We start from the raw sequence: 24,056 nt of genomic DNA, 5'->3' as shown, positions 1-24,056 counted from the left end.
TTTGAAGGTTTGAACTCGTTCTCCAAATCATAACGCAAACTCAAAGTTGCTTTATAGAAGTGGAACAGTGTGGTCGACTCGGAACCATGGACGAAGGGTAAGTCTATTTTAATAATTTATGAATGCAACTCATTCAAATACATCTTCATATACACCATATTTTATGAATTAATAGACACCGAGAAGTTTTGTCAGTTTGTGCAAAGTGCACTTTCTAAAATGAAAAGGATGTAAAAAAAAAAAAGTTAATAGGACATGTATTTTATAACCCTCTGGATATCTTAAAGAGGTAAACTTGACAGAAGTAGCCTCGCAAAGAAGAAAAAAGTATTAAACTCTTAGCTTAATGATTTCCCCCAGGGATCAATGAAGTCGTGTGGATCTGAAAGCTTGTACAGTACTGAACTAGAATCATCAATTATTTTACGGCTTGAAACAAAGAAAAGCAAACACAGCCATTGGTAATTAAGCTTTTTTGTATTTTTTTGACGTGACACCGTAGGAAATACAGTCAGGTGAATACACATTTAATTTATATAAATATAAATAAATGTTAATATGCTGAAATAAATAATTGCCGGTTCAATTAAAGCAAAGAAGCCCTTCCCAAGCGCCGCTTTGCGTCATGACGCAGAGCGCACGCAACGGGCACGTTCGTCCAATCAGCGCACGAGCCTGAACAGCAGGAAAGCAGCAGATGATATGGCAGCTTTGTGAGCGACCAGGTGGAACTTGCTTTGTTTAAAACACCGTGCAGTCTCCTTGCCATGGCCACCTTGTAGCGTTGGGACGTTGAAGATGATCTACTTGATCCTGATATCGGCGATCTCCGGGGCGATCGTCACGTTGATCGTGGAGTTCCTGCTGGTCTACCGGAGGAGCCCTGAGCCCGTAGCCAGGACAGTGCAATATGTCAAAGTAGTGCCCGATCCCGCACTGAGGGATTACTTCAACAGCCAACATGTTGAGACGGGTCAGCTCCAGCCAGACAACACGGCGTCCAGACAGCAAGAGGCCGTGTCGGCCAGGCACCAGGATGCGGCTGTCCCCACCACCACCACCACCACCACTGCTGGCCCCAAACCGCAGCAGTCGTCCCCACCTCCCCACAGCGAACCCCTCGATCCGTCCAAGCCGGAGACGTGTAATTTCCTCAACGCGATCTTCTTGTTTTTGTTCCGGGAACTCCAGGACACCCCCGTCGTGCGCCACTGGCTCACCAAGAAGATCAAGGTGGAGTTCGAGGAGCTGCTGCAGACCAAGACGGCGGGTCGGCTGCTGGAAGGGCTCAGTCTCCGGGACCTGTCCCTGGGCAACTCCCTGCCCGTCTTCCACACAGCCAGGCTCATGAACCCGGTGCAGTTGAACGCGGACGGCATGCCCGAGGAGCTCAACTTCGAGGTGGACCTGGAGTACAACGGTGGCTTTCACCTAGCAATCGACGTGGAGCTCGTGTTCGGCAAGTCCGCGTACCTGTTCGTCAAGATGACGCGCGTGATGGGCAGACTCCGGCTGCAGTTCACGCGCACGCCCTTCTCCCACTGGTCCTTCTCCTTCCTGGAGGACCCCCTCATCGACTTCGAGGTTCAGTCGCAGTTTGAAGGCAGACCGCTACCCCAGCTCACCTCCATCATAGTCAACCAGCTCAAACGCGTCATCAAGAAGAAACATACCCTGCCAAATTACAAAATCAGGTACGTCTGGGTAAAAGGGGCTCACAAGGTGAACTGCTTTCCAATAATAAGGCCATCTGGCTGCCAAAATACATTTGAAATGTTAGTATCAGCAATATACCAACTGTCAAAAGCTTTCAAGGTGCATGTGTTTACAGTCATAAAGTTTGGTGGTATATCAACTGTACATACATCTACTTTGTTTTAAGTGGTAACACCCTCAGGAAATTGTGTTTATTGGACAGTAGTGGACTCCAATGGTAAAGAATGCCCCAACTTTTAAGTGGAGCCTATAAATAAGACGGGACAGCATGCAGGCTGATCACAACAACATAGCTAGTGTTGCTGGTAACAGTTGACAAATGGCCTTGAGAGATCTCCTCACACATTTCATACAACCCATTGCCTACCACACTTAACCCAGACGATGAGGGGGGAACCAGACCTAAACCAGACTGAATCCTGTAACCCAGGACAACTGGTAGGCTTACTTGTTGCCCAGTTACCCAGTTACAAGATTTGGGCAGACTTGAGCTCAGTCCAGTAATGGCTGCCAGTGGGCTGGGTATCCATAGCAACCAGGATGTAAGCACTAGCTACGCCGTCTCTGTCCTGGAACCAACATCCAAGGCACTGAACTAATCCCAGGGTAGCCTTGTGGGCTACATTTCAGCTGGTTGTGATTTTGAGCTAACCCACACTTTCTGATCTGCTGTATTGGTTGAGTTCTATGGTGTGACATAAAGACTCTACCACACTTTGTGGATAGTTAGGTCTAAAATGAACCAGGACACCTCCTCAAACCTTTCTGGCTTCAGTCCTAGATGCTGTACGGTCTCATGGCTCTGTTCTACGATGAATGTGTGGGTATGTTGTTGATCTCAGTGTGTGGGTTTGTGTGAATACATTTCCAGGCACTTGACAATTGTGATTCTATTTTCCAAATTTGTGTTGATTCTCAAAACAACATTGTTTATCTCAGAATGTATAAATAGATAGGAGAGTAGTTTATTGTGAAGTGGATTTGTGATATGTTTGAGTACATTAATCGCGGATTCTGTTTACCTGGTTCGACTCTAGTAGGATTTTACCAGGTTGGGATTGAGGATTGATTAGAAACATTTGAATAAAAGGTTTTGGTTTATAAACCATTAGACTAAATTGTTACACTTAACCTAATAGAAAGCTATTTACAATAAAGCAAAAAGAATAAACTAGTATTTCATCAAATAAATTATTTACTAATGGTTCCAAAAACAGCCATATAAATGAATGTCATACGAACACAGCCTTTAAGATAAAGAAACAATACTGTTGTTTTACACTATAATAACAACACATTCACATTCATTCCCAATTATTAGTGATATATATTAATAAACAAGTGTACAATTGAGTCAAAATGTATGCCCTCACAATACCACGAGTGCACACATGAATGGCCCATTGAACCCTTGACCCTGGTAGAGGTAATTGCCTTGCTCCCCCTGTCGAGCCTGACAGGTTCACAGACCTATTAATTGTCCAGCTCTATTTCCAGGGTAAAGAAAAGGCATTCTGACTAAATAGATTTGAAAAGATGGACACATGTCACACAAGCTCACAGTAATGGAGAGTGAGGAGAGAGAGTGCGTTGAGCAGTTTACTTCCTCTTGCACCCACTTCCTGTGTCCTTTCCAAGGAACACATGAGCAGTGACATGGCCATTTGTTTTATCGTCATTTTGTTTGATTTTCTTTTTTTCCTCTTCCTTCCTGATTTGGTTGTGTCTACTCTACAACACGTTAACAAAGCAGAGAGCTCTCTGCTTGTGCCTCTATCTTTATCTATTGTGTTGTATTCTAGTTTTTAATATTCTGTGATTGTTTTTTTTAATGCATGTTAAAGCACAAGTTTGTCGTTCCCCTGCTAAACAACCAGATGATTGGTATTACCGGCAGACATCAAGGAATGTTGGTTAGTTAGCCTTGTGGTAGTTGGTCTGCCATATTTGCTGTTTCACATCAGTAAGGCCTGGTACAAGTTAAGTCTAGTTTATTATGCCATTATTACAATAACGGTCAGAGGAGCTTCTTGTAGCTGTGGAGAAAACTGGCCTCAGTGGATGTACGTTAACTGCTTGCTAACCGCTTGCTAACCTCTTTTCTCTATCAACAATGTGCTGTAGCAACTTTCTGATCATAGACTGCTTTGACACAGAGAATGAATCCCTAAACCTGTCTTTGTATCTTGTTGTGCTGTTATAACTTATTCTCATTTGCTTGTTGGCCAGACATACTTTCATGAGTCAAAAGTTCTTTATTATCTCATAAGAAAGAAACAAGGCACCTTTTTGAATAGTAAGTTAATAGCAGGTTAAAAATACCACCAAAATGTTTGGTACATTCAATGTCACAGGATTACAACAGGGCAACATGCCAAAGACAAGGCATTGATTTCAGAGTCAATGAAGAAAATTTGAGTTCATCTTCCTAAACAACATCTAAACCATCTAACCACACTGGAAGTCTGGTATTGGGTTTTTGGTCTTCCGACAAAGTCTCCTGTTTCAGTCGGAATTATTCCAGACCACTGGATCTATAATGGACAAAAAAAACAGCTGTCTGCAGTATCTTCTTTCACTGTCAAGTGCGCTGACTTGTGATGTTAGACAGAGCTGATAAGCATTTCCCTGAAATATCTCTTGCAAAATCAAAACATGGAGATGTGACCTGAGAACATGTAATGCTAATTTTGGCTTTGCCACTTTTAAGCGGTATCTCAATTGATTTGGCGTTCTATGGGCCTGGAAGTCTGTCTCTCTCATTAATTATAAAGATACAATATGCTAAGTTAGTCAGATATTCAATATTTCCAATAGCTAGCTTAAAGAGGATGCTGTTGTTCTGTACAGGGCATCAGGTACTATACCAAAAATAACTGGAGAGAGCCCTGAGGGGATTCATTATAGAGGAAGTTTTCCAAGGTATCCGCAAGCTAATTTCACAGCTTTTAAATCTAATATGATACAATTCAACATTATTGTCATGCACTTCAACAAAATGTGATACATGTTTACATGTGTACATTTAATAAATTAGTAGGGGAGTCTTGATGACTATGATGATGATGAAAGTATAATAACAGACATTTATGTAAAGAACGGTCAACCTAAAAATAATTGTATCTCTGTAAATTGCCTCCATGAAAGACAGTCCAAGCTGCCACCAAGGTGAATCTTCTGTACAGTGTACCCCTTTTACGTACGAATGCATCCGTCAGCCTGGAGACAAAACGCTGTGACAGCATGGGCTCCAATTTAGCATCAGTGCCCCCAATTACCCCGCACATCGACCCATACCTCACAGGCAGCTCACCCAGCCATGCTGACCCACGCTGCAGCTCCTCTCCCTGGGTACCTTCTCAATGGGTGGGCCCAGTCCTGAATGATGGACCGCAGACTGGAGGGTCGTGCTGCTAGTAGTAGGGTTGATTTTATATAGTGACAAACATTTTCCAAGTTGTATTTTTGTCTGATGCACTGGATTACTATTAGTACTACTTGAACATTTACGAGGACTAACATTGTCAATACCTGTCTCTAGATGTTTTTCTTTAGCGTGCCACAGTTTAATATGTTAAAATGAATTGACATTAATAAGAAAAAGAAGTGACATATGCTGTCAACATGACAACGCCTTGCATCTTAGTTTCCCTAATTTTTGCAGTGCATGACAACCCGACACCAGCCTGAACAGAAGGGGATGGAGTTTCCTTGTGTTCACACATCATTACTAATTCCACGGGAGTTAGGCTTTTGTAGTTGTGATGATCACACACAGTGCGTGGTTATCATGTGCTCAGGGACGGATTGGAAAGTTGTGTCAGTTCATATTCTAACAAGGATCAGATTGTTTGATGCCAACCCTCAGGAACACCGCACAGTTGTTCCAAAGAGAAGAACAACTCTCTTTTTGCTTACCGTTCAAAGGCTTTTGGTGTCGATGCAGTATCAGTACTTTGAGTCATGCTTGGGTTGAAATGCACTGGCTGCAGGATCATCTAGCAGTGGGGGTGTTTGAATCGCAGCCCAAAGGTGGTAGGGTTCGATCCCCAATTTGTGAGTTCTACTGTATGAAGCCTTGAGGGAAAGGTCATACCTGCTCCTTATCTCTAAGTTGACTAAATGTGTCTGCTTTGATCTTCAGATGGCTTGTAAGCATGTGTAATTGCATGCATGCATGCATGCAATATTACCAAGAAGATATCCATACACCAACACTCATAACAATATTCATTGATACCTTTATTCTAATCTAGCCCTATCATAAGACATTTTGGAAGTACAGTGATTCTGTATTAGCTCTCTAACAGTTTATTTAAATTTATACAGTAAGGTTATTGCATTTTTAGGCATCATCAACTAACCCTAGTCAGCTCATGATGATTTTAACTGCTGTCAATCAATAGTTTGTATTGAATCACGTCCCAATGCTACGTTGCCAGGTTCCTGCAGATCTCCAATTCTGGTGTCAGGCTTCTCGCTGTGCGATGATGTAATGCTGATGATGTAAAAACTCTGCCAGCCATCACATGACCAAGCAGCTCTGACCAGGCCACTGCTGCTATAGGCTTTAGTGTGTGTGATATCTTCATCCTTCCGGAGATTAACCCCAATATATATAAATATATATATATAAAACATGGAAGTATCCTAAATCCTAAACTGGATACAAATAAATTGATAGTCAGATCAGCTATTGGATTTCAATTTTTTATTGTATTGTTGGGGGAAGATGCAACGAAAGGAAACTTATGTGGGAACGGAATCCACTTTCCCCACACACACTCTGCTCCTCACATCCTGGTGTCCAGGGTTGTTGCATGTTACATAAGGGCTGGACATCTGCTTACTCTCACCCCTGCGACCCAGCCTTGAAAATCCAATGGTTGACCTTTTTAACATGATGCACACGATGTTTATCAAGCTCTTCATAATTCATTTGTTTTTGTGTTAATATAATGCAGTTTGGGAACAAGGTACATCCTGCCACCTTTTAGCTTTGGTGTTAATACTTTAATATATATGTCTATGAAGGTATCTTGGGGCGTGATACTTTAAAGCCCAAGGGTAAATCAATCAGTTTCCAATGTTTAGTATTGAATCATTTAGTGTCCAACGTTTAGTTGTCTCATTGCCCTTCACCCCCCCTGTGCTCCACATGTGGTCATGAGGATTAGCGTCTGAAACATTACTCTGCATCTCTGTGCCAGGTCCCTCCATAACGTTTAATCCTCTACCTCCGACTGTAGCTTGATTAAACTGGGATTCAACCCATCTTCCATAGTTAGCGAAACACAGACATCTGGGAAAATCTCTCACAGTATGTTTTGTAGTTGAGCTTATTATATAACCGTTAATTAGTTGTATAAACAACTAAAATGATAGTCCACCGAGTTTTATATTTATTAGAAACGCGTATGTTTTTTGTTTGGTTTATTCTTTATCCAATGTGCGTGACCTGTATGGATGTTTTTCTGCTCTTGCTTTAATCCCCGTGAGCAGGCTTAGTGAGCCGCAGCGGTCACTCCATCATATCCCACTCTGACTTCATCACAATATTTCTCTGCTCCTCTAACATAAGGGTGTTCCTCCTCCTCTCCTTCTGTTCCATCCCATCTCAAACACCACAACTTCTGACCAAGTCGAGGGAAGATGTAGTGGAGGATGACAAACTTCAAACTCCTGAGGGGGGGGTTAATCGAGTTTAATTTTTACAGTTTAATCGAGAGCAGAGCAATAGTGACAGAAAGGATTCCTCAGGATTCATTTAGTCTTCTGAGTCTGTAATGAAAGGCAACCTGCTTTTTCTTTTCACAAACACAAGTACAAAAATGAAAACAACTTGAGTAAGACCAGATTCTCTGTATATTACTCTTGTATGTGCCAGCAAGTCTTTTTCCAAAGTGTTGACAAGGGGGTGCTTATCTCATCAGAATGTTGTGATTAGAAGCAGGAATGTCTGGCTCTTTGTCTACTTAAACCCCCCCCCCCCGAGTCTCATTACTAAAGCACCTGTAAGCCTGCTCACTACGGGACATAAGTCTGCCTTTACTCCTCTGAATAAATCAGAGGAGTTGGGTTCACATGTGTTGGGGCCACACTTTTAACCCACACTCCGAGTAAAAGGGCATGGTAACACAAGCTAAAACCTTGTTCAGAATGTCGTAAATGGGCACATTCAATTTTTATAAGACAAGTGTTATCCCCCTTGTTTGAAAGGTGAAGTGGTGCCGTGTTGCTACAGGGTGTGATGGGTAACTTAAAGACCAGCATTGAGGACAGTAAGTAAGGTATCGTATGGTGTGAGTATAGGGGCTGTGGCCGGGAGAAGGCTGCAGACAGCCTGTGGAACACGCGGGCCAACGTGCAGGGCGCAGAGGCGTCCCAGAGGAGGTGTCGGCTAATCCATTTTTAATAGAGCTCCGCTGGCCCGGGCTAATGGTGTCTGAGGAACGAGATACGTTCCTGTCTGCTCGCTTGTTCTGCAAAGCGGACAAAATGCAAGCTTGTTCTCCAATTAAGAAGACTTGACAGTGTCAAGGGTCTTTTGCTTACAAACTACCTTATCTGGTTGTTGGCAACACACTCTTTTCACAAACTTATTTATTTATATTGGTACCTGAACTCCCAATGACCTGTTCTAGCACATGACGGGATGTGAATGAAGTGATCTTGGTTGGCCTATGACTCTCTTGTCCTTTTTGTCAGCTTTTGTCGGCTTGACCTTTACGTTCTCTAAAACACTAACCAGTTTGCCACTGAGGGTCAAATATGCATCATCATCCAGATACATTTCCATACAGTATGCACTTTCAAGAGTTATGTGTGTGTGTGGTCACTCAACTTTTTAATTGATTGGGTTGTACCTCACATTGTTGAGGTACAACACTTGTTCAGTGAATGATGAATGTGTTTATGAATGGAATGTGATACGACACAAATGACTTGGTTGCGTGGGGATGCAGTTTGTTGGAATGTAGCCCTGCTGCTGCTTGGGGCCTTTGTTTGTCTTCACAGCCATGCAGGTAAGGATAATGAAAGGTGTGTTTCCACCTCACATAGTTGGCACCAGGAGCCCAGAACTAGCAACAGTTGCTTTTTTCTGTAGCGGGGGGGGATCGAAAATGCTAAAATTTAATCCGGGAAGGTCAGTACCTCTTTATCTCCTCTTGTCACAAGATGTCCTTTCTCTATTGACCCCAAAGAACGTGGATTCAGTACTGCACTGTACCAGCAGAACAAGTAGATGTTTGTGTGAGGGGTCAGGGGGGTAAAGTTGAGTGTCATCTGCTAGGCAGAGATACCGGGAGTTAGACAATAAGGACTGATTACTGCACAGTTGTGAAGCGTTCTGTTTTACCCTCAGAACCGACAAACATTTATGCTCATTCAGAGCATTTCATTTTCACAGTTATAATACTCAAAAACATATATTGTTTGATACTCTTATCTTGTGTTGTTCTATTTTCAAAACATGAGCAATAAATGTTCTGTATTTGCTTTATTAATTTACAATTTCAAAATTGAGCATAAGTGACAGAATAGCTCCCCTTTATATTTTGGCAATAAGCTTTCACTTTCTGAAACTTTATAGACACCAGGCCGGAGCAAAGGTTATCACACAGATAAGTGTAATGGAAATAGGGCTGGTGTACATCATGAGCTCCAACAGTATGCTGGTAGGAGAACAGTTTTCTCTCAGGCCTTTAGGGCTTCATGTTCCACCCTAATCCTTATTGCTTCCACACCCACTGAGGACCCTGGCTTGGCCTTTTGAAGTCTAAGTCAACATTGACTGTTCACTTGATGTTAGACAGACTGTTAAACTTTGTTGATTGAATTATAGTCTATAAGACTACTGGGTGAGAATAATGTATTCAACACTTTTTTATAAATCATAAATTTAAGAAATTTGTGCTTAACTGGCATTTCATGCACTTTTGAGGCATGGCAGAATAGTTCTGTTACGGGGGGTGGGGTGGCCTTTTGGGTGTACCTTGATACTTGCTAAACGTGTTTTGTTAAAATCTGTGTCTCTTTCTCTTGACAGAACCGCCTTGAAACGTGTTGCCTGTCTAATAAACGTAAAGAGTGTTAAATGGAATGGGGAGGGCTGGAATCCTAAAACTGGTGTCGCAACCTTCTGAGCCATCCAAACATGTGCAATACTAATGAGTGCTGCACTGAAACAGTTGGAACAAGTACACAGGGTGTGTGTTTGCTTGAAAAACTGAGAGATTGCATGTATGTGGCCTTGATGGGTGTGTGTGTGTGTGTTTGCTTCCATAGAAGATCACATGTCTCAAATGTTTCTCAACAACCTCACCACACCATCATCTTGGTGCTCCTGTCTGACTACGAAATAGTCATATTCTCCCCTTGTTCTCTCTGATACTTCTGATAAATGAAGCATGTTGAGTATTGCTGTTGTATAAGATTCACTAGAATCAAATAAGGTTACTCTACATACAAGGTCCATATCAGGAGTCTGCCGAGTACTAATTCTGTGAGGGTAGAAGTTGTATTCTTTCTGACCCTGAAGTCTGGTCTTTTATCGTCTGACTTTTATCGTATTTTTATCGTATGTAGCCTAATTCGAAGTGGGTCAAAAGTGTCTTCTGTAACTATTGACACCATGCCAACAAATCAACTTAAATTGACAAACAAAAGTGTTTATTTTGTAGTGGAAAAGTAAGCAGGTTTAAGCTTTTGTTTAGGTTATGTTCGCTTAGGAGACAGACTAGCCGAGTGTTAGGCTTCCCTTAACCTCCTTCTCTCCTCCTCCTACTCCAGATACAAGCCCTTCTTCCCATTTCAAGTCCAGCCGCCCCTGGTCCCGGCCTGCGACGCAGACCTGTCGGTCCACGATGACGCTCTGGTGGAAGGCCGGCTCAGGGTCTCCCTGATCGAATGTAGCAGGTAAACCAACCCTGACCGCTGACTCGATGAACTTTAACCTTCTCATTTTCTCTTTCTGTGTGACAGAAATTCAACTTTTTCAAATTCAAATATGTTTTCAGAGCATTGTCTGGTGTATCACACAACAGAGATGCCTCAATGAGAGAAACAGATTTTTAAAGTGTCTGGCCCTTCTTTCTACCTATTATATGCCAGTATAGCAAAACGTTGTCAAAATGATCCATATTCAACTTGTGGGCTGTTTGGTCTGGTCTGTGACATATGTTCACTGCTCAGACTGTGCGATGGGTTCAGATCCCTGCATAGGTCCTGTCGTCAGACCTTCCCTACATGTTTCTCCCCAAGAGGTGAACCGGATACAGGCGATCTGGCAGACCTCATGGGAGTAGCCCTGATCACAGCACTCTTCTCATGCAGTAAAAGAGGAAGTGAAAGAGACTTTATTATTAAATCTGTGTTCAATCTAACACATCTGGAAATACGTTACTGCCCCACTTCACTTTCACTATTAACTCCGACACATTTATGGATTAACATAATCTGTCGGTCTGTCTGTAAACATTTGAAATGGTAGCAGCTGCAGGTAATAGTAAATGTGTCCCGATATCTGGTGACCCGATTGGATGGCAAGTATTTTGAATCAAACAATGCTTTAATGTGGTCTATTCAAAATACAGTCACTGCATTGCTAGCTCCTCACTAATTATATAGCTGATATTTTTTCAGTAGTTATATGTTGATTTGTGTAACCATGCTGTTCTTTAAAGCCCTTGGTCGCGTCCAACGTATGTTAAGGGAATGAATATAAAGAAAACATGCATCGGTACACTTTTTTAGATTTTACGGTTAATACGCACAAAATGCAATTAAAAATGTACATAAGATATGCATATACTTTAAATATCCATAACTATACAGTATGTAGACATGCTACCACTTTCATATACGAGCATTTCCATGTCTGTCCTTCTTAAATAGCTAGCGCTGGTGCTGCAGGCCTCTTACAGCATCCCTCAGAGTAACCCAATCCACAAAACACAAAGCTGCCCGTTAAAAAGCTCAGGCTGGGCTACCGCCACACTGTCTCTGATTCTCTGATGGACTGTGCCCATCCTCGCCCGCCTATGCACTCTGGCACGCACACACACACACACACACACACACACACACACACACACACACACACACACACACACACACACACTCTTTCTCTCTTTTATATGGTTAGCTTATTAAAATTTAATCCTGACTGACTCCACACTATCACAAACCATGTGAGGCCATGTCTGTGGTGGCAGACGGTGTGTGAATAGGGAAGTGAGCCGTGTGTGTGTGTGTGTGTGTGTGTGTGTGTGTGTGTGTGTGTGTGTGTGTGTGTGTGTGTGTGTGTGTGTGTGTGTGTGTGTGTGTGTGTGTGTGTGTGTGTGTGTGTGTGTGTGTGTGTGTGTGTGCATGTTGGTGTATGTGGTTCATGGACCAAATTTTTTTTCGGTTGAAATGCATTAAATATGTTCTCCCTTGGTCCCTATCCATCTGTCTTTATTGTCTGTGCATAATGCAGAGGTCATAACATTTATTAAGAAATGCCAAAGTACACTAGGACGTAAAATAATTTAACTTTAAAATATATTTTTTGCAAACTTCCCTAATATCTTTTAGTATGTCGTCAAATGTAGTCACAGTAGCTGCAATTGTCAAACACCAGTAGTCTCCAACAGAGGGAGACACACTCCGTGTTTGTCTCAGCAGTTGATTGGTGCCCTGCAAACACCAAACAAGCACCTTACTGAACAGAAGAAGAGAACAGAAGGTATTACTGACATTATAATCTTATCTCAATTAGGGGCAAATAATTGTAAATGTTGGGAACATTTTACCATAGGGTTTGTATTACTCTGGACAGGTGTCAAAAAGAAATAGAAAACTTTTGACTTTTTGAAAACGATTGGTCCTTTTGTATATTTGTAGATATTTTTTGTGCACATTTTATTTATTTACATACTTTTTTTGACAAATGCCTATTTATTTTATGTTTGCATATCATCTCACAGTAGTAGCCTACTACTTTCTTTTATTTTGCACTTATATTTATGCTTGTTTGATTTGATTTTTTATATATATATATTTATCTTATATATATATATATATAAGATAATCTACCATCAAACAATTATCAATACAGTAATTGGAATCTAAATGGAGCTAATTCAAATGAAATCATAAGATAGATCCTGTGTGACACCAGACTAGCTGCAGCTGAGAAGGAGGACATGATGACACACCTTGACAGTGTGGGTTGTGAGGAGCATCTGTGCAGCAGTGAAATCTATTGATGCTTACTGTTTTGAGTTTTGTCCTTTCTCAATCTCCATGCATGACTGATTGAATATGTATTTAAATACTTCAAGGGGATGTCAAACTTTACGCCTTCTAACCCTGTTATTGAGTAAAATAACCACATGTTTTGATATTTATTAGCATATAATATTTTGGGTCTCAATAAATGACAGTGCAGTGATGCAGTAAATGCGACTGACATTTTTAAGGTGTGTAGCTATTTCATTACTTCCAAAAACATTGCATTGGATGTAATACATCGGCCGCTAGAGCAATCTGTTTTAGTCCAGCAGGGCGCGCCAGTGATCCGTTTCTGTGTACCTCATCGGTTTGCTCTGTACCGGAGTTACAACACTTGACACATGAATTCTGTCCTAGTTCATAAGGTTTAAACAGAAGCTATGGCTGCCAGAGTCCTCCATTAATATTGTGATTTCTGAGGGAAATAGCTTACTTATTAGCTATTAATATTAGATTATTTTCCTCAGATCGTATCATGTTTATGTGAAGTTGATGTACGATGTGTACATTGATTTTGTGACAATTTGCAGGTTATCTATGGTGGCCTCAGACGGCTATCCGGCTGACGTGAGACCACGGCAGCTGTTTAATACAGAACTATAACCTGGACTTTAGATTCACTAGGAATCCAGTGGTGTAACATGTTCGATCTCTCCTCACAGGCTGTTCATCCTGGGCTCGTACGACCGTGAAACCTACGTCCACTGCACCCTGGAGCTGAGCAGCTGTGAGTGGAAGGAGAAGACCAGGAGCTCCATTAAGAAGGTGAGTGTGTCTCCTCCTCCTCCTCCTCCTCCGGTCTATTGTTCTACCTGTCTTGTGTAAAATGTCCCCAGACACTCCCCGTCTAAACTCAACCAATGGTGCTGTTGAGTCTTGGTTCACTGTAGTCTCATGTGTTAAAAGGCCCCCATGTTATTTTCCCACTAGGTGTTCTCATTGTCATCAGCCATTTCAAACAATGTATACGTTAATGACATCTCATGTGAGTGTGAGTGTGCACAGAGATGTAGGATAGCTAGAAATGTACCAGCCTATCCAGTGGTCTCTACCGACTGGGAGGTTTTCTCTATCCATCAGGCATCAGAGAATATGACTATATTATTTCTAATCTCATGTGACAGTCAACATTGGATTGTGCTTGTATTCAACAGAGTACTATTAATAGATCTGGAAGCCTTACGTTCAAGTGATCACTTAAAGATCCTTATAAGAGATATAGGAAGAGAACATTTATGTAATGTCTACCTAAATGTATGCCTGACACACGGTAAAATCCCACATTTAAATTCATCCAATTTTGATGCCAATGATTTTGGTTGAGGAGGTGAAAATGAGTTGAAAAGGTGAACAAGCTAATTTTCATGTGTTGTCTCTAATCAGCAGTTTGATATGATAGAGAGTGATACGCCATGACACCTGTGACGGATGCAGTAGTGTCTGAACGTAAATGTCAGCTCTGTTGATTAGCGGAAACAAATCAAAAATAAGAATTATTCCCGACCCCTAACTCCCCACTTACCCTAGCAAATTGGATTCCCTCCATGTGGCATTGCCATTTTAAACCGCTAAGGAAACCCAGTAAACCCGCTTCTAATTGCAGCAATTTAGAGATATTAAAATTACAACTTCGGCTTGGCTAGGAAGTGACAACCATGCTAAAGTGAAATGTCACGACTGATTGTGTCTCTACAAGAAGGGGATGTATCTTTTAATCTTTTGCCTGTGGCACTTTTGTGAATGACATTTGTATTATCCACATAGGAGATTGTGAAATTTGAACCACGGAGGAAGGCATTGTTGCGGTTTGACAGTCGTTTTGGGGTGCAGTCTGCTGTTCCGTCATCAGGGGGCAGTTATGCTGCTTATTTTGATTCTGCCTTGTTTTGCTGAGCTCAAGATGAACTCTAGTACTACCCTCTCTTACATGTGGCATTATATTTAATACTAGGTTTGATTCCACTTTAATGAAATGCATTTTGGAGGCACTGTGTAATATCAGAATGTTTGTATTAGATATTAGAGTTTCATACAAAATTCTTGGTTAATTTAACTCTGTCTGATATACTAAATCTAATAAATTGAATTGCCAACAAAGTACATTAAATAATTGCTTGACTCAAAGCTTTTTCTGGCGCTCAGATTGAGGGCACATTTTGAAAAACTTTTGCGTGACTATAGAACCTCCCACTGTCCTTCTCTGCGTATATTGACTGAAATGGAGGTTACAGCTCCGCTCTGAAACCCTCACTTTGAGCTTCAACTGTCGCTGCTGCTTGGCGACCAACATGGCCACCGCTTCTGAAGGACGCTCCCCCACCCCCACCCTCCTCCCACCCTCTCCCCTCTTGAGCCACTTCAAAGGTGTGTGTTATTGGTGCAATAGATGCAGATGCAGGCTGGCATTTGGGGGTGGTTTACCAGACCTCTCCAGTCCACTGTTCCCTCTAGAGCCAGGATTACAGATACTACACCGGCCTTAAAAAGGTCACCCCCCTCCCCCATCCACCGCTCCCTCTTGGACTCCTGTCTCTTAAGTCCCTCCTCCTCCTCCTCTTCCTACTCTGTCCTTCCTCCATCCAAATAAGGTTGATCAGCAGGTGTGTGTGTGTGTGTGTGTGTGTGTGTGTGTGTGTGTGTGTGTGTGTGTGTGTGTGTGTGTGTGTGTGTGTGTGTGTGTGTGTGTGTGTGTGTGTGTGTGTGTGTGTGTGCACGTCAAATGTTTTGTCAAGGTTTTCTTTGTATGTTTTGTTTTTGAATGGAGAAGAAAGACTTGCAGCTGGCCAACAGGCTCACTCACTCCCACACACACATGCGCACGCATACACATACACGCATGAACACACACACAGTTGATAATGATAATATTGGCTTTGAATGGACGATATAGGCTGTGTGTGTGTGTGTGTGTTATTGTCTGGGTCTGTGTTATTGTGTGTCTGTCTATCTGTGTGTTTTTGCGTGTTAATGTGTGTGTGTGTGTGTGTGTGTGTGTGTGTGTTTGTTGTTAATGTGTGTACAAAGCTATTGAGTGTGTGTGTCGTCTTGTATTTGCTTGGTGTTATTACTGATGGCCATCTGATAGTGCGTCTGCCAACCTTATTGGACGGAGGCTGATAAGACACACACACACACACACACACACACACACACACACACACACACACACACACACACACACACACACACACACACACACACACACACACACACACACACACACACACACACACACACACACACACAGTGTCGTCCAATGACTCAATATCCTCATGGTATCCACTCCAAATGAATACATCAATCTACACATTATTCAAATATATAAATATATATTGTGTTTTACCCTCTAGAGAATAGTGTTGCAAAGATTTAGTTAAAAAAATGGTCCTGGTATGACGTATGAAACACGGTAGGACATATCAATAAGCATATCTGCCAGCTTCATTACCATATGGAGCACTCTAGTGAGGATCGGGGATAGTGAGAACATCGATGGTATTACGGGGTGAATGGAGCAGTGTGGATCAGTGTCTGAGTGGGGCATGCTTGGTATTTCATGAGCACGGCATCTCGATTAAGTTATTGTATCTCCATGGAGAGACACACACACACACACACACACACACACACACACACACACACACACACACACACACACACACACACACACACACACACACACACACACACACACACACACACACACTCTTCCTGTCTAGTATGGTCTTCAGTCCTTATCTTTTCTATGAATTGTTTTCAATGCAGAAGGATTCCCTTTATTCCTATATTTCCTATTGGCTTGTTTGCTGTTTGCTTAGAGTACGTCACTGTATATTTTGTATGCGTGCGTGTGTGCCCCATTTCAGGTGGTTGTGTGTGTGCATTATGTTTCCTTTTTGAGCTGGTTTATTTGTGTGTGTTGTTTGCACATCTGCGCCACTGATTCCATCATTAACCTGAGCGTTGATGTCTTCTGACAGCTTGTCAGAGCGGAAGTGTGTGTGTCTATGTGTACGTGTGTTTCTGTGCTTTTACCCGTGTGTACATGTTTGTGGGAAAAGATGAACAGTTCAGTTCATGTCAACCCTTGTAAATATCTGTGAGTCTGGCTGAACAATATTTCAGATGGAATATACATGTATATAAAAATCTAAATATAGCCAAGACTTTCTGATAGTGAAACCTGCAATGTTGCCTTTTTCCGAAAATGTATCATTTGCATGTATACATAACAATGATAGGGCTACTTAAAAATGTTAAATGCATCATAAGTAGACTTTTAATTAATAATTACAAATTGTGATATATATATATATGTATGTGTGTGTATATATATATATATATATATATATGTTGAAATATAAATGTTGGCTGATCATAGGGTTAAGATCACAATTGTACACATTAGCGTCTTCAATTTTAAAAGCCTCTTTGTCACTAAAATATTAACAATGATACTTATTGATAATAGCATTATATTAGTTCCTAGGTCACTCAAATTTTAATTATGATACTTAATGATAATAGTATAATATTAGTTCCCAGGTCACTAAAATATTAACAATGATGCTTAAAGATTATGGTTTAATATTTGTTCTTGGGCCACTACAATGTTAATATTTGTGCCAGCTCAATGGAAAAGACTTGTGATTTGGCGAGGATGAAGGTGTGGTGTGGACTTTTCCAGGGTCCAAGCCGTGGAAAGCTAAACATGGGAGCTTCCTGCAGGCCCTCTAGAAGACCCCCTGTGGTCGCAAGGTCTCAGCGTTGAGATGAAGACGCACAAACATCTTGGCACCCAGGGGAACTGAGCCGTCCTTCCAGATGTTTATGAGTGGACTTCATCATGCATCTACACGTGTCTTTCTACATGAGCAGGCACGCAGAGTTTTAAATACATCAAGTTGAGTTGTTGTTATTCATAATTCATGAATGAATTCATCATCCTATCAAGTCTTATCATCTTGTCATAGCTCCAGAAATGCAAATATTTATCTACTTCCCCCTTAGTTTTTTCTTGGCTCACATCAGACATAGCAAGAAAGTATGAGCGCTGGGTTAATGTGTGACGGCTATTTGTCATTAATGACATTTTATAGACTAAATCTACGATGCCATGAACGAAAAAACATTTGGGCTAATGAGCAGTGTTTAGTTGTTAATTGCCCACCCTGGTAAGATAAGATAACACTTAATTTATCCTATGAGGCAAATTTGGCTTAGGGCTGAGCCATATGGAAGACTAACTGTGAGATACTCATGGGGGATCTTTAGATGAGCTGATGGCTTCGCTTGTATTTCCCCTGGTCTTGGCGGAGGTCCACAGCTGAGCCATCCGTTGCTGTTCCAATACATTCAGATCTGATCTGATGTCGCTCCAATGGCTCTGTTGGAAGAGATTGTGAGTTTCTAGGATAGGTGGATTAAAGCAAGCAGTTAAAGCAGGCCCAATCCCCGATACACAGTATTGTTATCTGTTCTCAGTTCACAGTCCGAGCATAACCTGTAGCCTTCCTTGAGGAAGCTGTACGCTTATCTTCTCCTAAACATCCATGGTATGGGTTCCTGCCCCGTCTAGACAAGCTGCAGGACGGTGGGTTCTGTAGTGGTGTTGCTTTGAGTTTGAGAGATTTCATTAAAGGGTTTGAAATCTGAACAATCCTCCATTGTGGTCTTCCGGGAAACGATTAATTATCTCTGATCCTGTTCATTATCTATTATCATTAACTCTATCACAGCTGCAAACATTTCAGTCCCTGGGAAATAATAGTTAATATTACAGTGAGCAGGGAAACACTTTACAATAAGGGTGCATTAACTAGTCATTATATAACATTAGTTAATACAGTCATTTGTTTTATTGTATGGCATTATTATAGGGGTTAGGGTTACGGGTAGGGTTGAGGTTAGCGTTAGGGTAAGTCGGTTAATTAATGACTAGTTAATTCTTATTACTGCATTAGCTAATGTAAATTAAGGGTTCATCAACGTGCCTAATGTGCCTGAAGCCTAAAATATTAGAATTCAAATATGATTACATATTTTATTACTTCAGCTGAATATTAAGTTCTTAACGCTTTATTCGAGTCAAGTCAATTTGATTTGTACACTCTCAATCACATGATATCACTGCAGTTACAGTCTCAAAGTGCATGAGGAGACGCATCACATACCAAAAGGATATAGAATCCTGCATGAACGTGGGATTTTAAATATGCTACCATGTGTACACACCACTGGTCCTGAGAGCCCAGACTGTCTTCTCCATAGCCCGGTCCCACCAGGGGGCTGCGGCCAATGGGATTGTCTAGAGCATTATCCAATAACGGCTGAAGCAGGCCATCAGTGCCAAAGGGTTTCACCCTTTTTGTTTAACGGACTAAATGAACCTCTAATAGCCACTGGGGATGCCTGGCCACAGAGCAAGCACTGAGTGGATGGAAGGAAAACGCAAGGAGACACCTGTGTGTGTGTTCACCTCAACAACAATCAATTCCTCAGGATTGTCAAGCCAATACGTTCATGGCGCCAGCACCGCCCGGGCAGGTTATGTGTCTGGTCTGATGCTATGCTGCTAACGCTCATTATGCTAACCATTTCCTGCGAGGGGTCTCCAGTCGATGCTCATCTCCTCCACGCCGGGTCAGCTAACCATCGTGGGGGGCTAACGCGGCTATGCTTATAGTAAACGGATACTTAGCACCGCCGTGTGTGTGTGTGTGTGTGTGTGTGTGTGTGTGTGTGTGTGTGTGTGTGTGTGTGTGTGTGTGTGTGTGTGTGTGTGTGTGTGTGTGTGTGTGTGTGTTGAGACGCTGTTCACCATAATTTAATTGCTAGATGTTCCTGAAATATCTGTGATTATCTAATATCTGTTTCGATACCTAATACGTTTCTAAATGGGTAAAAACAGCTCAATACTAAGCGCTTAGGGAAAACATTTATTGGCCTGGTGGATATTGGCCAGCTTTAATAAATGTTATCAGCCACGATCTGACAGCAGGCCTGTGTTGTGTCAGTTTCCAACATATAAATTTCATGTAAAGCAATTATCTCTGACGTGAACATTAATGACACTGACGTCTGTACGGTTTGTGTTTTTGGAAAATAAAGCAGCAAACAGAAAATACAGTTGATTATCAAAGACTTACTGTGCAGGGGCAATGGTAAAACCAGAGCCAAATAGAATACAACTCAATTTGTTGTCCCCCCCCCCCCTCCTCCTACACACTCTGGCTGATGGGGGCAGGGTCCACGGCTGGTCTAGAAGACATGTTCTGTACAAGAGCAAAGGCTGGTTGTTACGTCCTTGGTCGCATCTGATCGAATTGTTTTCTGTGTTAAACTAACTAGATGATAGTTAGTCAATCATCTATAAAAGTGGATCAGCAAAATTGCAAAGAAGTGTGAGACATACATTTTGGGAAGTAATCAAACAAACAAAGTTAGGCGTTTTAGAGTGATTTAGACCGGGAAAGGACCTCTGCCCCATCGACATTCATTCAGGTGGGTGGTTACCCCGCGGCAAGATGGCAGCATTGTTGACGCATGCTTAGAAGCCAAATGCAATATCTAGTCAGTATATATATCTATGAACTTGATGGACAACCCGCTAAGGTGCTAGCAAGCTGGGCTCAAACAACAACTTGATGGACAACCCGCTAAGGACCTCGCCAGGTTGAAATGCCAACTAGATAAGGGAAATGGTTTCCTGCTATCCTTCAGAACGTTCTGTGTTTGTGTTCCCCAATGTCGTCCTTCATTTCCTTCTATTTTTTCCTCCTCTTGCTTCACTAGAACAGGAGGAGGTCGTCACGGTGCCGATAACGGAGTGTATGCTTTCCAAGGAAAACAGAGGAAAGAAAGCCCCACACGACTGACTGCTTGGGCGTTGTGCGGTTTATACACCTATTTACAAGTGCAAATTAGGCAAACTAGCTTTTGTGCTCAGTGCTCTGCGGCCGGCGTCGTATCCATAACAACTCCTTTGCCTTTTTTTTTTTTTTTTTACTGCTTTTGAAAGCCAGTCTCTCAGGATGAAAGCACAACTTGAAATCTAAAATCACAACGAAACGCCACACACACACACACACACACACACACACACACACACACACACACACACACACACACACACACACACACACACACACACACACACACACACACACACAGAGGAGTTGGAGACACGGAGAGCTTTGTCTAAAATAAATTGGAGAATTATTCGAGGCACAGAGGTTCATTCAATCATGTCTTTGATCGTATTTGATCGCTGGGACGAGGAAGAGAAAAATTGCTGTCTTCTACAAGTGGGAGGTAAAACATGGGCTGGAAGGTAATGAATACACACTATGACGACTGAAGAGTCAATGCCTGCCAGACATCCCTGCTGTTGCAGTCTGCATCAGTAATAACAACTAATGTAAAAAATGACATTTTGAAATGTGTAGTCCGTAAGCCGTGCCAATTTTTCTTTTAAATGCAACGGGTTGCAACTAAACGGAACATAAACTGATTATATAATCACATTGGGTTCTGATGACCGATGGGCATTTGCCATGATTGATGACATTTTATACACTGAATGACAAATTGCTCATTTAATAACACCTTTAGCTGTTGAGTGTTTTCTTTGGGCCGGTGAACCCATAGGATAGGAGTTTATGTGTTCCAGGAAGAGAGGCAGAGTTTTTAAACCCCTCCCTTAACCTCTTTCTGAACACTGAGGCCACCATCTGCTCTGCCACAGTCTCTGTTCTATTGGCCCTCGAGCTCCATTAAAACAATGAAGGACTTGCCTCATGTTTGACCAGGGATGGTTACAAGTGGGCTAGGGCTGCGTGTGTAAATATATTGACACACACAGACACATAGACGCGCGCACACACACACACACACTCAAAAAGAATAATTAATAGTATGTCAAATCCTTACATTACATGCAATCAAAGTATTTGAAAGCGTTGGATTAAAAGTGATTACAGTCCATGTCATTAAAGGTTACCGTTTATCCAGAGCCGTGGGGGCAGAGGAGAGGGAAGGTGTGTGTGTGTGTGTGTGTGTGTGTGTGTGTGTGTGTGTGTGTGTGTGTGTGTGTGTGTGTGTGTGTGTGTGTGTGTGTGTGTGTGTGTGTGTGTGTGTGTGTGTGTGTGTGTGTGTGTCTACATCTACTGTTGATCATCCTCCGCACTCACACGGTGATGATTCTCCTTCCTCTCGCCCCATCCCCCTCCTCCTAGCTTCTCTCCTCCCTCTCCCACTCCTTCTCCTCCCAGCAGCAGAAGCACTGGTGTCTCTAATTGAATGTGGCAGCGATTGGGGCCGTGTGTTGCCTGTGGGGGACTGCTACCCTATAACCATACACAAATGGATCTGACATGTGCTATTAGATTAGATTACCGGCCTGCGCGGTGACAGAGGGAAAGGATTTTCTCCTCCGTCCAGTGGAGAGGCCGGCCATGACTCCGGCCAAACTCAGTCCTATGTCCAAGACCTCACGCTATCATCTTCCTCCTCCCCTCTCCTCCTCCTCTTACTCTTCTTCCTTTTTTCTTCTTCTCCTCCACCATCTCTTATTCTTCGTTCTCCTCCTCCTCCTCTCTCGCCCTCTCTCACCCTCTCCTCCTCTCTCCCCCTCTGCTCCTCCTCTTTCGCCCTCGGCTCCTTCTCCTCCTCCTCCTCCTCTTTCGCCCTCTTTCCCCCTCTGCTCCTCCTCCTCCTCTCTCCCCCTCTGCTCTTCCGTCTCTCTCTCACCACCTATTCCTTTTTCTCTGCCTCTCTTTTGCCTACTTTTCCTTCTCTCTGGCCCTGAGATGAGCTAGCTGCAGCCAACTAAGGCAGGACTCTCCTCCCTGCAGCCAGAGGAGTGTCTGTATTCAGGTGTTTACTAAAGAGACGTTTCTACTGGGGCCAGGGTGTTCAGGTGTTTGAAGAGATGTTTCTACCGGTGCATGGGGTAAACTTCTTGTAAAACCCCATTTGTTTATGCCAGCCAACTACAGAGAAATCACCTGTATGTCCTACTGTGGGTTGCCATTCGTAGTTTCTCCATGTTCACTCCATATTTAGTTATCTCTTTATCGTGTGTGTGTGTGTGTGTGTGTGTGTGTGTGTGTGTGTGTGTGTGTATGTGTGTGTGTGTAGGGAATAATCTTGCGGTTGAGGTCGAGGCAATGGGGCGCGGCGCAGCCATTGGAACACATTAACCTTTCATCTTGCTCTCTGCTCCCTTGTTAAGATCAAAGCCCCCCAACCTCTGTCCTCTCTTCCGATTGGTGGTTGCTACGCAGCGTGGTGTTAGTCCAGCGCTCCCGGATGCCGAGCCACTGCCGGGCTGCCATGCGTCTCCCGCTCGATCGTAACCACGTTAGCGCCCCTCGCCACCGCAACACGATGAAGCACCGCCATTAAAGAGTAGAACAAGCTCATTTAGGGAGGGAGGGGCAGGGCAATCAGCTGGGATGGAGAGAGAATGGAAGTGTGTGTGTTTGTGTGAGTGTGTGTGCAGTTTGTCACTTGGACGAGTTGTAACAAACGTGATTCCATTTGCTTTGCCATCTCTGGATGCATTACATAGGTAACTTCTTAGATGTATGTATGCAACAGAGAACGTACGCGTATTTAACAAGGTACCTGGGATGAAGTGGTGAAAGATGGCTTATGACGGCGTAAATAACTAAAATGAGGAGCAAACTGAAACCCTGGAGAGAGAAAGAGCTGCTCTGGAAGATCTGTGAGATCTACGCTCTTTAATGCACACCTGCTGCAGAGAGTGTGTGTGTGTGCGTGTGTTGGCTTGTGTTCACCTTTTTTTCCTCTACTTTTGTGTGTTTGTGTGTATCTGTATGTGCGCCGTGATTGTTCCTACAATATGTGTGTGTGTGCGTCCAGTGTATGTGTCCGTGCAGTGTGTGTTATTCGCGGGTAAGGGGACAGGCCCTCTATTTGCACATCAGAAGGACAAATGCGATCACTCTCATATGCTAATCACACACGGCCAGCGTGGGTAGTGAGACATTTAGAGACCACACTCCAGGTGCACACACACACACACACACACACACACA

General features: G+C 42.7%; 1 protein-coding gene across 1 annotated transcript in view; it reads left to right on the top strand.

Moving 5' to 3' along the window:
- The first annotated feature begins 707 nt into the window (after window positions 1-707).
- The window catches only part of pdzd8 (PDZ domain containing 8), a 32,300-nt gene continuing 8,951 nt past the window's right edge, over window positions 708-24,056 (top strand). The window contains exons 1-3 of the mRNA XM_084470431.1: window positions 708-1,694; window positions 10,510-10,635; window positions 13,656-13,758. Of these exons, the coding sequence (XP_084326557.1) occupies window positions 799-1,694; window positions 10,510-10,635; window positions 13,656-13,758 (1,125 nt within the window). The 5' untranslated portion in view covers window positions 708-798. The remainder of the gene's footprint in view (window positions 1,695-10,509; window positions 10,636-13,655; window positions 13,759-24,056) is intronic.

Source organism: Micromesistius poutassou, assembly GCF_964030765.1.
Source record: "Micromesistius poutassou genome assembly, chromosome: 7".
Classification (NCBI taxonomy): Eukaryota; Metazoa; Chordata; class Actinopteri; order Gadiformes; family Gadidae; genus Micromesistius; species Micromesistius poutassou.
This window is presented reverse-complemented; position numbering and strand designations above follow the sequence as displayed.